This window comes from Gracilinanus agilis, chromosome 1 (assembly GCF_016433145.1).
Source record: "Gracilinanus agilis isolate LMUSP501 chromosome 1, AgileGrace, whole genome shotgun sequence".
In the NCBI taxonomy this organism is placed as follows: domain Eukaryota; kingdom Metazoa; phylum Chordata; class Mammalia; order Didelphimorphia; family Didelphidae; genus Gracilinanus; species Gracilinanus agilis.
The window spans coordinates 262941947-262957442 of record NC_058130.1 but is presented as its reverse complement, the minus strand read 5'-3'; the positions used below and the strand labels follow the sequence as shown (position 1 = coordinate 262957442).

Below are 15496 nucleotides of genomic sequence, written 5' to 3'. Positions count from 1 at the left end.
GTTTTTTACAGCTTACGTAAATGAGACCAACTTATCCCATGTTCAGAATGGTATTTTCTTAGAGTGATTCTAGTCTTTTCTGAAACAAGGTTATACAACAAAAACAAACAAACAAAAGCCTAATATCAATAACAATGTTCTGCAAAACTCTACCTGCATAATCTAGGGATAAGATATCTTCAAGATCCAATTTGACCATTGCTTCCACTATCAATTAATGCTATACAGTATCTTTTCACTGGTTTTCATTTTAGACTTGTCTCCTATCCCATTTCCATAAAAACTATTTCTCTTCCCAAACACTGAATCGGGATGTTTTAGAAATACAGTTTGCTGCTGTTTGCCCTATTATTTTCTTTCACATACTTAAGGTTATCCCCACTCCCTTCATTTCAAGTAATGTATGAATCATTGGTATAAAGTTTCTTGTACTTGTGTGTGTGTGTGTGTGTGTGTGTGTGTGTGTGTGTGTATATATATATATATATATATGTGGGTATACATAGTTTAATACTTCATTCAAAACATTTTTTAAAACCTTGGCAATGTTTGTTTTATTTGTACAAAACCTTTTTAATTTAATATACTCATAATTCTTAATTTTATATCTTACAGTGCTCTTCATCTCTTTTTACTCATAAATTTTCTCTCTTCTCCATGTTCCCTGTTCTAATTTACTTATGATATCTCCTTTTATGTCTAGATCATACATCCATTTTGATCTTATCTTAATGAATGGTGTAAAATATTGGTCTACACTTAGTTTCTGCCAAACTACTTTCCAGATGTTCCAGCAGTTTTGACCAAACAGTGATTTCTTACCCTTATAGCCTAGATCTATATTTTTTAGTCAAATACAAGGTTACTATAATCTTTGTTTCTGTTTGTTGCATGTCTCTTGTGTTCCACTGATTTATCTTTCTATTTCTTAACTAGTACCAGGTAGTTTTAATAATTACTGCTTTATAATGCAGTTTAAAATCTGGTACTGCTAAATCTCCTTCCTTTACATTTTTTACTAATTCTTTTGCAATAGCAATTCTTGATCTTCTGTTATTCCAAATGAATTTTGTTATTATTTTCTTCATTCAAAACTTAAAGGATCACTGATTTCCTATGCTTATCTCCCCTTCTATGTAGATCACTCCCACTTTCTATGTAGATTGTCCATATACAGCATATCAAATGACTTGGGCTGAGTTTCTCAGTTACTTATTAAAAATCATATCCTTCTGGCTACTCTCTACTTTCCTTAAAGGTGTCAAAGCAGAAACTGAATGACTACTCAGGTATGTTCTAGTGTGAATTCCTTTTATGTATGTATTGGACTAGCTAGTTTCTGCTGTGCTTTCTAACTCTGGACTTCAAGGAGTCATTATGGTATAGAGTTCCCTAAGCAAAGAGATCTGACAATAATTTATCAATCTGTTATTTAAGATTCAACATTCAGAAAAACTCTTACCCAGACGAGGTTCCAAGTTAATGAATATTATAGATAATATTAATCAGGACGAACATTAACAACTATTTTTTTTAATCCAGTCATCCATTTAATTGTACTATTGCCTAAGTTTTCAAGGAATTCAGTGTCTGACATATACCGCATACACACATATACTATATATACATATATGCATAAATAATATGTACACATACATATTCATGTGTATACATTGTCGATATGTGTGTGTATATTAGGGGCAGTGAGGTGGCACAGTGGATAGAGTGCCATGTCTAGAGTCAAGAAGACCTGAGTTCAAATCATGGCTCTTAATTGGGCAAGTCACTTAATTCTATTTGTCTCAGTTTTCTTATTTGTAAAATGAATTAGAAAAGGAAATGGCAAACCACTCTAGTATCTTTCCCAAGAAAACCCCAAATGGGGTCATGAAGTACCAGACATGACTGAAAAACTGAACAAAATGTGTGTGTATGTATGTGAGTGTATATAATTATATTTTTCTCACTAGGACTTGTGATTTCATCAGCACAGAAAATTCCTGGTGAGGAAATTCCCTTTGTCAATACAGATCAGTTCTCAGTTAGAAATGTAGTCTTAGAAAGTTGCTGAGACTCTGAAAGATTAAACTACCTGCCTGGTATCACATAGCCAGTGTTTGTCAAGAGCAGGACTAAGACTGCTAGTTTTTCATTATGTCACACTGATTCTCATACCTAGTTTTGTGTGTATACACAGATACACATATATGTGTACACAAAAAACACACAGACATGAGGGTAGCCTGGTGTAAGTTCATAGAAAGCTCCCCTTAGAGCCCCAAACAAGTTGGACCTCTCTTGTCCAGCCTGTGCATCCCAAATCCCTTAATCTCTCAGCGTTCTAGGTTCTAGTATGATCAAACTCAACTAGAAACAGGAACCATTAATCCACACATAATTATCTCTACATATATTAGGAGCTAAAATGTAATATTATTTATGTATTTTTATTTAATTAGTTAAATTTTCTGAATTACATTTTTATCTGATTCAGGCTACACTTGGGAAAATTGTGGGCAGCCTTCTTGACACTCCTGCCCTACCCAAGTTTTCAAGACTGTAAATTACAGAGAATGTGCCAACCTAAATTGGTAGAGGTGTTTCCTCATTTGAGAATTCCCATACCAATGAACTCATTGACCCACCAGTTCCAGCTAGTTATTCATGTGTATATTTCATTTTGTATCTTTTATATCTTATATCTTATATATATATTTAATATCTTGTATATTTTATTTTTATCTTTCTTCTATGGTATAGTTTTTCAGAAGAAATAGAATACCATATAGAATATACCAAATAGAATCTTGGTTGGGAAAGGGGTTTGGATGTTGGAAATCAAGCTATCTAACCAGTTAGCTTTAAAAGAATATTATCTTACCCTAATGTAGATAAAGAACAAATCCAGAGAAAAGTAGTGATTCAATTATAGTAATCAACAATAATAGTCTATTAGCTCAATTATTCCATTAAAGTTTCCATGGAGTGGTGGCATCTTCCTTGATAAGGCTGTTTGAATTACTCTTTTCAAAATTGTTGTTGTTTTAGTTTTGTACACATCTATACAATTTTTATTGTTTTCTGACACTTTGCCACACATGGTCTCTCTCTTCTTCTTGCCTCCCCAAGATGGCAGGCAAAACAATGCAGGTCTTACATGTGTTATCATGCAAAACATGTCCCCTTGTTTTTAATGTAAAAAAAAACCACATATTGCTTACACTAGAGAAAGATTTGTGGAGGAAATAAATAGAATTACTCTTAATTCACATGTTTGGGATTTTTTTTATAAGTTTCTATTTATTCTTAGTCATTGGCTTTGTTCAGTACCTAGCTGCAGAGGGCAGCCTTTGCCTGTGTTATATCATCACATTGGAGAAAAGTCTTAGGAAGCATTATTCACAATATATGATTCCTTTTAATTTAATTTCAGTCATGTAATTGGAGTTTTACTGTGACTTTATACCATCTGATCAATATTTTACATGAGAAATAAATTGTATGATTAGAGTGAATTGCCAGCCTTCAGTATCTTAATTTTCAGAGCTGGTGATTGAATGACTGGTCTTGTTCATAAATGGGATGGAAGAAACAAGTTGACTGAAGATTATCTATTTCAATATGGAGTTAAGGCACCCTGTAATATTTTTTTATCTATTCATCACAGAATCAGAATCTTAAAATCAATTGAGAAGGACCTTAGAGATTAAGTTATCCAATCTCTCCCCAACCCCAACCCCAATTTTATAGTTGTGAAACTAAGACCCAGGGAAGTAAAATCACTTGCCTGAAGTCACATCACTAATTAGTGATGGAAAAAGATTGTTTCCAAGTTGTCCTAAATTCTAGCCCACTATTCTTTTCACATTACCACAATGAATTTTATCCTATGAGATTTCTCTCCAGAAATCCAACATCTATGGTATAATGGAATAAATACCAGAAAACCTGGATTCAAAGGTCACTTTCTAGTTGTGTGACTTGGAGAAAATAATTTGATCTCGGTTTGGTCACCTGTAAAATGAAGACTCAATGTCCTTACATCATTAGGATAAACTAGAGGCATATTGGATAGAGTTCTAAACTAGGAGTCAAGAAGACCTGAATTCAAAGTCACTTAACCTCTCTACATCAGTTATCTTTATCTGTAAAATTTGGATAATAGTACCCACCTGCCAGGATTGGTATGAGGATAAAATCAGATATTTGGAAACCATTTAGCACATAGTAGGCTTTTAATAAATGCTTGTTAAAAAGAAAAGCAAAAAAATCTAAGTTATCCACAAACTCTGATGTTCTAGAATCTTTTCTATCCTTTTTTTCTTTCTCTAATTTCTACTTTAAGCCATACTTCCCTTAAGAATGAAAAATAACCTGAATTACATGCTCTGTTCTTAATACTTTCTTCACCTAATTCTTGAGATTAAAATGGCAATAATATAAGCAATACCAACATTGATAAATATGATTTCTTTTACCTGCCCATTCTCCCATTGATCGAAAGAAAGATTTTGGCAATGGATTCCATAAACGCAGAAGAAAATATTTGGAGAACTTCACACATTTCAGCAAGTAGTTCAGACACACCAGTGCCCCTATAAGGATGAAGAGTTGATCCTGAAGTTCACCCATGGACAAACTGGACTGTGATTCTTGATGAAATGCTAACACTGACTGCCTCTTAACTGATTTTGAGATGAATAGCAAACAAATTTTATGCCCAATCAAAAGTAAAGTCAAGCAAGTTCCTCTCACTTCCCCATAAAATGTCTTCACAGAAAATTAATATTTGTAGGCTATTGGGTTGGCCAAAAGTTTTTTTTCCTAAAGGCATGATGGGTAGGGGCAGAACAGAGGAACAAAGAACCCGATCATGGATAAAATAGTGGCTTGTGATTTTCCTATCAGGAGTGGGTGATTTGCTAAGTACAAACAAAGAAGTATCTTGTAAAAGGACAGAGAGAACTTGACTATCATGAGGTTCTGATTAGGATGTAGCAATTCATTTTTTTACTCAAGGAGCATGAATGTTATCTGAATAGAAGGTAAAAATAATGTTGAATAGGACTCAGTAAGCTAAGGTTCCCAGTTACCTCCCTCAGTCACACACACACACACACACACACACACACACACACACACACACACACTATTGGGAGAGAAAAGAGAAAATGGGGAAAGAGGTACTAACATTTAAATTTAATGAACATTTATGTACTTGTATGGAGGTTCCCCTAAATGAAGTTAAGAAGCCTTTCTCATCCAATGAGAGGAGAAGGGATCATAGGATCACTAAAAGACATTTTTATAACACAGAGGGACAAGAAATGAAAGGGAGACTGGCCAAAATGATTACAGTTAAATACAGTGGTTCTAATGGTATCAAGGTCAACAAGTTGCCTGTTCTCAAATATTCACAGCAATTCTATTTGTTTCTCAATAACACAATACCTCCATATCTTACTCCTTCTGTAAACTCTACTTCCTTAAAGGAAATAAATTACCATCTCTGGTAAGGAACCAAATAATAATTTAGAAACTAAAATGAACACAAAAAGGATATTATACCAGACAATCCTCATGTCCTTAGTGACTGGTTATTCCCTGGATTTTAAAACCAAACCTCATAAACCTGTTACATCTGGATTTCAAGATGGTATCTGACAAATCACTCATAAACAAGATGACCTCTGTCATTTGTACTTTTGAAACTGATAGTGGGAACTGTAAAAAAATTTATTTTGAAAGATTTAAGAACTCTCTTCCCTGCAATAACCAACCATGATTTCAGAAGAAAAATGATGAAGAAGGCTACTCGCCTCCTGACAAAGATATGATGGAATCAAGGTGCATAATGAGTCATGCTTTTTAAAAAGTGTTCTTGTTTTTTCAGTTAGAGGCAGAAACAATTTTTGACAATTTTTTTGACATTTTAAAATTCAGATTTTCTCCCTCCCCTTCCCCCAAGGTGGTGAATAGTCTGATATAAGTTATATTCATACTTACACATAATACAGATTTCCATATTGCTCATGTAATGATAGAAGATACATATCACACATACAATAGAACTCTCAAGAAGGATATAGAGTGGAAGATGGCATGTTTTGATCTGCATTCAGATTCCAGTAGTTCAGTCTTTGGCTATGGATAGCATCTTCTTCATGATTTTCTTGTAAATCTTGGAGACTTGCTTTGCTGATAATGGTTTAGTCCTTCATAGTTGATCATAGAAATGCTGATGATTTATGTGGATTTATTTTGTATCCTGCAACTTTACTAAAACTATTAATTATGTCATTGAAAGCTTTAGAAGCCAAGAAGACTTGATATTTAATCTGGCAACAGTAAAGAGCCACTGAAATTTAAGTAGGGAAGTGACAGGTCAAGACTATGCTTTAGGAAAACCCTCTTGGCAATTCTGGAGAATTGTTTGGAGTAGGAAAAAATTCATAGTAGGGAGACTAACCTGCCACATTACAATAATTTAGGCATAATTATATGAGGTGATGAAAGCCTATACCAAGATGGTGGTAGAGTAAGTAGAGAGAAGGGGACATGCTGTGAAGGTCAAAATAATACTTGACAACATATTAGCTATGTAGAGTCAGTACAAGAAAGAAGGCAAGGATGACATTAAAGATGATGGCTTCCTGAGAATAGCAAAAAGTAGGCATTGTGTTGTAGTGTAAATATCAAGAAACTTGGACCCAGGAGACAGGTTCAAAACTATACTCTGATGCTTTCCAGGTGAGACACTTTATCTCTCTAAATCTAAGGAATTTACTTTTTAAACCTTAGAGTATTATATAAATATGAGCTAAAATGCAACAAGGCTAATATACTATAAATACTATAAGTTAATGTTAGTATATTATATATTGTTTATCCTTCATTTTTGAAAAGGTCCATTTACATCACGAGGTATTGTCTTGGTTTGAATTCTATTTCAGTGAGGCAGAGTTGCACAAAGTTAGCAGCCTCACTCTCTCACAGAGACATCAAAATCCAGTGGAAAGACAAAATGTTGGGATTATTGGCAATGTTCTGGGATGCAATGGATGACCTTAATATCTTCAGCATCTGACCAAAGTCTAAGCATTCCACAGTGCCTGCTTCAGCCACCTTCATGGACATTGAACCAAATTGTTCTCATCTACTTATTCCAGCAGATGCCTTCATGTGCTTGAGGTAAATACCCCTTCTAATTCACTGACAGATTTGTGGCCCATCAGTTACCCCCAACCTGGTTTAGCCCCTCTGCAGAGATAGTTTACTGGGGTGTAGTCATTGTGTATGCTATAGCTTCTTATAGACACAAGTGAGAGTTGAGTGTCAAGGGACACCAAAGGTGTGTCCCCATTTAGAGTTTTCTTGGCACTATTACTAGAGTGGTTGGTCATGTCCTTCTCCAGTTCATTTTATAGAAGAGGAAACTGAGGCAAACAGGGCTAAGCCACTTGTCCAAGGTCACATAGGTAGCAAGTGTCTTAGGTCAGATTTGAACTCAGGAAAATGAATCTTCCTTACTATAGACTCCACACTTTTTCTTGTGCCACCTAGCTGCCCATAAAGTATGATAAAAAATGCTGAGGACAGGATTTACATACAAGCAAAGAAACTAAATTACCTCTCAAGAGTCTTCCAACTCAGATTCTAGTACTGTTTTTAAGTGACCTTGAAAATCCTGAATGGGATTACATGGGCATTACAAATTTACTCAATGACTCAATACAGTTCTAAGTGTAGTTAAACTGGAATCATAGAACTAGAAGAAGCCTTAGAGATTATTTATCTTCTCTCATTTGATGGGTGAGACCCAGAGGGGCTCAACGTTTATATGACTTGACCAAAATCACAGAAAGGTAGCAAGTGACAGAGATGGGATTTCACGTTTTTAGGCTTCTGATTTAGACTGTCACCTCAAAAATAGCCAACACAACCCAACAGAGTAAATCTGAATTCTCTGCCCATCATAATTTCATTAAGACAATCCATGTTCCCATATGTAAAATAGGGATAATAATGGCACCTACCTCACAAGTTTACTGTGAGGATAAAATGAGATAACATATGCAAAGTGCTTGCAAACCTGAAAGTTAGTTCCTGTGATGGTGATTTATTGTTGTCATTTTCAGTGGCATTCAACTTTTTGTGACCCCATTTGGCAAAGATACTAAAATGGTTTTCCATTTCCTTCTCTGACTGAGGCAAATAGTGTTGAATGACTTGACCAGGGTCACACAGTTAATATGTGTCTGAGACTAGATTTGAATTCAGGAATATGCCTTCCCTGACTTCAGTCCCAGCACTCTACCCACTGCCCCAGTGATGGTGATTAATAAATGTTTAATTGAAATGAATGTACAAAATGAAAATAATTACACCTTAATACCTATCTCCCAGGTATTATCAGTAACAACATAATTGGAAGAAATTGAATAATTTAGAAAATGTGTGATCAGAGAAGGTGAGTATCAATCAGGATATGATGCAGGGAATAGCTAGATAACCTGAGTGCCACGCCAGTATCTATAGAATATTGTAATGTTTTTTGCAAGCCTTGAAGCACTATATAAATACTAATTATTATAAAGATGAGGGTGAGGATGTTAAAAGATCAAAATGAAATCCCTTAGTGTCTTGGGCAGGTGTTACTGTCCCTTGCTAGGTTGCACATTATATCATTATAGACTTCCATACCTCTTTCAACTGATCATCAAAGAAAGCCTCAACCTGATTTTAACTATATAAAAATGGATGATGGGCAGGAAGAGGAACAGGATGTCATCATTGCACACAGTAGCACAAAATTTCCCATGATACCTTGTTTGACTTTATCTGAAATGACTGCACATTTCCTCTTTTTGAAAGAGATAGAAAAGGATTCATATTCTATACTGTTGGGCCACATCTATTTCTTCATATTCCTAGCACTTAGCATAGTGCCTACATATATAAGGGCTTAATAAATTATTGTTGATGGACTTAACTGCACTGCTCCAACAATCTGCTTTCTCTAAGCTAAGTTCTCAAGACAGGATGTGTGGGCAAATATACTTGGATACGCCGAGACGAAAATGAAAGGAAAAAAGAAGTCCAACAAGTTAACAAACTGTATCATTTTTTATTGGCAGAAGTATAATAGTGTTCAGAAAATATATGTCAAATATCAATTATTAGCTAAAACTCATTATCAAATCAAGTAGTAGTGGCTGGAAAAAATATCATGTATTTGGTTACATTTAATCAAACTGAGCCTCAAACATTTTTTTCTCCAAACTCTGATTCTCCTCCATTCCTCTGCAACAGTCTTCCCACTCTTTTTCAAAGTGAGTATAGCACGCACACATATTCATGATCCATCTTTCATTCATAAAACATGCTAGAATTTCAAGTCAGACATCATTCTGCTGAGATGCTCTAAAACTTGATACTTTGCCTCCACCAACTGGACAAGCCAATGGTACCAAATAGAACTTTGGCTAAGCTGGAAATAACTATGATGCTCTTGGGGTGACCTCTGCTGGCCAATATATAGAAGTTTTTTTAAAAAGCCCTATTACGGAAAAGGCTGCCAAATAAAAGACCACTGGAGAAATTTTAAAAACAAAACAAACAAACAAAAAAAACAGCTGTTGGGATCAATGAAGTAGACAAGGAATGTAAATTTATAAAGTTCTTATATTCTAAGAATTTTGGAAGGCAAAAAACCATCCTGGATAATATATTGAGAAACTTAATTTAAAATACTTTTATAGGATATATTTTTTTTTTAAGTCTCAGAATGTTGGTTTTATTGGGACACCTAAAAGACCACCTTGTTCAAAGTTTTTTAATTTATTTTGCTTCATAGACATGATTGGAAATCTAGTGAAGTCTCCAAACCACTTCTCAGAGCAATATTTTTAAGTGCATAAAGTACATAGAATTACTTAGGAAAATCATTATATTGAATCTACTTTTCAAAATATTAAAAACAAACAAGTTCCTGGAACCCAGGACAAGAACCACTGATCTACTTGAACCTATTTTCTCTCTTCCTCCTTCCCTCTCCTTCTTCTCTCTCTGAAACTGAGGCCCAGAGAGCTTAAGTGATTTTTTTTCCCAAGATCACATAGCTAATCAAAAACTTAGGTTTCCTAAATGACAAATCTTCCAATAGGCTGCTCCTTGTTTGAGTATTTACAACAGTCAGGGAAATCCAAAAAGATGTATATATTTGGTTAAAATCAAGATAATTTAATTTTTTAAACCCTCTAATAGGACCTTGGAGGAGATAGGCAGAGAGATAATAAACTATTAAAGTTGACAGTTCAGGATTTAAATATATTTTTCCACTGAGCCATTTTCTAATTCTTTTTGAGACCTTAAAAAATGAGGAACAGCAGGACAATATACACAGAATATTCTTCACTGTACATGGCTGTTAAGCTACATCCCCCTTCTGTTTCTCTGAAATAGAATCATGATATACAACATTAAAATATTTCTTTTCATTCTATTTTAAAGAAAATAGAAGGAACACTTTCTGCCAGATAGACTCACACAAGTACACAAAACCAAAACAAAATTTATTGGTCTCTAGCTAGTAATTAATTTGCTAATTTTGAGATCATTTTTTGGAAAATATTTCTATTGGAACAGAATTCTTCTCATGAGCACCTTCTCATAGACTTTTGACATAAAGGTAAGTTGTTTAGGACAAAACTTTTGCCATCACAGCAGTCTTTTTTTTTTAAATATGCTCTTGGGTGAAATACAACCCACTGCAAAAGCAGGCAATGATAGCAATGAAGCTGATGTCTTTATGAAAGATCAATAATTTTTGAATGAAGAAAACCTTTTAGGCAAGAATACATATCATATCCAGAAACCTATATATTTTCTTTTGGAAATAATCTTTTTGATACTAAAACAATTTGTCTTATGTTCATTATTTTGAAAAAATATTTCAGATAGTTTTTCACACAATTGTGAGGTAGATTTTTTTCATTCAATAAACATTCTGTTATGTGCTCAACACATAAAGGTTTATTTCTCACTTGTATGAGTTTCTATCCACTGCTTTCCCTGTCAATCCATCAGTCAACACCAGACTCTAGCTTTGTATCAGAAGGTATAATTTCTTCATCCATTCGCTGTTTAGGATGTTCTGGGCCTTGTAATGTTAAAAACGTATACATCACTCCTCCTCCCATACTAAAAAGAAGGGGGGAAAAAGATAAATCAGTACCTGGACTATGGTAATCAGAGTTAATCAAAATCCTGAAAATGTTGATATATGCAATCAATTCAGTGTTTTCAGAGCTTAAATTTTTGGTTTCTGGATCTCTGCAATTTTTTTTTCATTTTCTGCTCAAGTATCCTTTTGAGAATTCCACTGTATATTTTCACCTTTATTGGGGGAAAATGCTATTTTAGGGCAGGGGTATAATGGATTTAAAAGTCTGTTTGAAAAGAGCAAAATAATTTCCAGAATTAAGTAATAGTAACATAAAGGGAAAAGACTTGGATTTGGGATTTCATTTAGTATTGAGTACTCCCAGATGAGGAAACTCCTTCAATAAAGGAAGGGTCAGAACCTTCTCTCCATTTTATAGCCTTAAGAGAGCTGATAAAGTGATTTGTCAAGGTAGAACATCAATCTGAGTTTTCGTCGCTCCAAGTTCAACTTATACTCTATTTTACAAAAGCATTCTATATATGACATTAATTTGCTTTATAGTTACAAAGCACCTGTCTCAGTGGCATAACCAAAGTCACAGGGTCAGTATGTGGCAGCCATGATTCTTGTTTCCAGGCCTTCTAATAGTAAATTCAATGTTCTCTCCATCATATCATATACCCTCCTGTTGGCTGAGGGTAAATTCAAGACCCCAATCACCCACTTTAAAAAGGGAGGCATACACAAAAGTTAGGTGATCTGTCCATATCATTATTTGTAAAAAGTAGAGGAGAAGGAAACCCAGACCCCAACTCTGAAGTTTCAGATGAGAACTATAGAGAAAAAAGATCAGAGGAGCAGAGTATTCAAATAATTTAAGGAAAATGATTGCATGATAATTGAAAGAAAGCAAAGGTCTGTCAAAATTATGAAGGCAAATTAAATTATGTAAAGTATGTAAACACCAACTATAATAAGCACTCAAAAACCTAACTTACGTTTGCCCAGTCTGTGTTCTGCTCTTCAAACTGTCACATAGCCCACTAGCCAAAGAAATTCCCTCTTCTTATCCTCTTCCATTGTTGAGTTTTCCTCCTCTCTCTGCTTTCCCAACATGGTACCATCTTCTAGAACTCCATCCCAATCTTTTCCCATGCCTACTTCTCACCCAAGAAATTCAGTTCAAGATCTGACATGGACTGTAACTGAAGCACCAAAGAAAGTGCCTTAGGATGAACCCCTATGCCCTGCCTCATCCCATTTAAGGTCTCACTCAAAAGTATCCCCAGCTCTTTGACCTAATTCCTTATTCCTTTTGTTACTGTTGTTCAATCCTTTCAGCTGTGTCTGCCTCTTTGGGCAAAGATACTAGAGTGCTCATTTTGCAGATGAGGAAACTGAGAAATATAGAATTAAGTGACTTGCCCAGGGTTATGCAGCTAGCTAGTAAGTGTCCAAGACCAGATTTTTCCTTAGGAAGAGGTCTTCCTCATCCTAGGTTCAGCACTCTATCCATTAGGCCACCTAGTTTCCAACTACTCCTCAACCCTTTCCTCTCACAAAGGCCCCTTCCTGATTTCTACCTCAGAGTCTTCACTAATCTCCCCCAAGGTCCTAGAGTCAGCAACAATGGATTAGAGCTAGGAAAGCTTCTGATTCCACAACCTAGCAATTTCAGAGAGAGACATAGAAAGGAGAAAATTTCCCTTCTACTTCACAGTCAAAATGTATCCCTTATGTGCCGAGTTGAAACTTTGAATGTATTTCCCCACAGACGCATAGTTATACTACTTAGTGCTAAGGTTCTATAGCACCAACACATAGTATAGTATCACATAGTAAAGTAATTTATTGCTTAAATAATGTTTTGTAGGTTGGTTAGCCTGAGAAATAATTCACTTAAAACATCCTTTCTAGAGAGGAAAAAAAAGTTTAAATTACCAAACAACCATCTTATGTATAAATCTTTATCTATACATATGTTTTATAACTACCAGTAGAATATAAACTTTTAGGACAAGACTTGTCTTACTTTTTGTATTTGCATCTTCAGTATCTAGCACAGCGCATTGAATAAAGTAAGTATAACTTAGCAAATGCTTTTTCACTCAGCCTTTCATCTATCCCCCTTTGTCAGTGTCATGTTTCTACTTATCCTTGCTAATTATTTCTCTTACTCCCCTTTAGCAAATAAGTCCACTTAGAATTATACTCACCAAATATTAAGTCCTAAAAAGTTTAACACAGAGAAAATGTAGTCTCCACCAAATAACATTCCAATGTAAGCAATGGATATATTCTGAAAGCAAGATAGAGGACAAGAGAGGTATGTTAATAATGGAAACATCCACTTGCTAGAAAATAATAAATTTAAGAAGAGGCAACATTAATTTCTGGTCAATCCCAAAATTGAAAATACTTTGGTTACCTTTATCCTGTTATTTATCTTTTAATTGCTTTCAACAAATATATCTTTAGCATGCAAGGCACTAGACCAGGCAATTGGAATAAAATGAACAAATAAAATAGACAAAATGAAAAATAATCCCTGCCCTCAAGAAGTTTTCTTATACTGGGAGATATACAACATATGTATAAGAGTAGGAGAAAAAAATGAAAGATAAAAAAAGAGCTTTGCGAATATTTGCAAGGGAGGAAGAATTTACTTTGGGAAAACAAATGATCTGAGGTAAATTAACAAGAAAAAAGCTACTTTATTAATTTTCTTCTTACTTACTATATAATCTCAGAATTATAATAACTATAAAGTACTCGTTTTGTTTGAGACATGAAAAGATTAATGCTATTGATTCATTATCATTTTAAGAAAGGGCTTCGGCCTTACCCCAATTATCAATCAACACTTTTGTTATTTTTAACTAGATATTTCAGAATTTTTCTTATGACCTTGTCACAAAAAACCAAAGCCTTTAACCAATTTGAAAAGAACAGTAAGTCACTGAATACATAGCAGATGATGCCATATAAGAAACAGTGGAAAATACCAAGTCACATTTCTTGGGTTCACTATGTTTAAGAAAGAGACATTTGTTCAATCAGTGAACAAGAGATTTGGAGTCAAAATCCTGAAAGGAAATAGGAAGGTAATTTAGGGATGAATTAGATTTGCCCTAATGGAGTTTATTGACTTAAGAGGGAATAAAACTCCAAACACAGGTAGCAATGAAATACACGCTTACATGATAAATGCATTAGAGTTACAAGATACATTAATCTGTGTCTCTGGAAGAAATGGTTATTATTGACCAGGGAAGGCTTCTCAAAGTTTTTTTAATTAGACCTTAAATGATGAATAGGAAGTCGAGATACAAATACAGGATAGAGGAGGACAGTCTAGTTATAGGTGAAAACAATTCAGAGGCATGAAAATATGGTGTCTGTTTAATAAATATAGAGTTCCTTGACAAAAGTTAATTGAGAAAGGTAAGGCCCTGACCTCAAGGTAAAGAAATCTGAATTCTAAGGAAAAAACAAGAAGGCATGGAAAATTTTTTAACAAAGTGTAATACATCCAAGGTTGTATGTAAAGAAGATCCTATATGGTAGCAGCACGTAAGAGAAATTAGAATGGGAAGAGAATAAAGACAGAAAACTCTAATTCAAGTAATCTACATGGGAGATAAAAACAGTCTGTACTAATATAGGAATGGGAACACAAGCAAGGTATGTGCAAGATGTCATGGAGATAGAATCATCAGGTCTTATTCACTGACTCTTTGGAAAGTAAGGAAACTGGAAGAGACAAAAATAATATGAGAGTTATAAAGACAAAAGAATGGATTAATACTTTTGACCCAAATTATTAGAGTAAAGTTAGAAGAAGTAAATTTAGAGTAAGATAATGGGGTATCTAGATAGCTCAATGAATAGAGTACCAGGCCTGGAGTTGGGAGGACCTGGGTTCAAAACTGGTCTCAGATACTTCCTAGCTATATGACCCTGGGCAAGTCACTTAACCCCAATTACCTAGCCATTTTTCTGCCTTAGACTCTATACTCAGTACCAATTCTAAGAAAGAAAGAGGTTTTTTTTTCATTTAAGTGCAAAAAGAAGGGGGGGTGTCAAACTAAGTGGTTCAGTAGAAAGACCCAGGCTTGAAGATGGAAGATCCTGAGTTCAAATTTGACCTCAGATACTTCCTAGCTGTGTGACCCTGGGCAAGTCACTTAACCCCAATTGCCTTGCCCTTACCACTCTTATGTTTTGGAACTGTTAACTTAGTATCAATTCTAAGGCAGAATGAAGAAGGAAGGAAGGAAGGAAGGAAGGAAGGAAGGAAGGAAGGAAGGAAGGAAGCTGTCTCTTATA

General features: G+C 34.7%; 2 protein-coding genes across 2 annotated transcripts in view; both read right to left on the bottom strand.

Moving 5' to 3' along the window:
- Positions 1-4632, bottom strand: part of HSD17B3 (hydroxysteroid 17-beta dehydrogenase 3) — a 51633-nt gene extending 47001 nt beyond the window's left edge. Inside the window, exon 1 of the mRNA XM_044657557.1 lies at positions 4479-4632. Coding sequence (XP_044513492.1) covers positions 4479-4632 — 154 coding nt within the window. The remainder of the gene's footprint in view (positions 1-4478) is intronic.
- A 6390-nt stretch (positions 4633-11022) lies between these two features.
- Positions 11023-15496, bottom strand: part of SLC35D2 (solute carrier family 35 member D2) — a 59215-nt gene continuing 54741 nt past the window's right edge. The window contains exons 11-12 of the mRNA XM_044657555.1: positions 13384-13466; positions 11023-11202 (exon numbers count right to left, since the gene is read on the bottom strand). Coding sequence (XP_044513490.1) covers positions 11085-11202; positions 13384-13466 — 201 coding nt within the window. The 3' untranslated portion in view covers positions 11023-11084. The remainder of the gene's footprint in view (positions 11203-13383; positions 13467-15496) is intronic.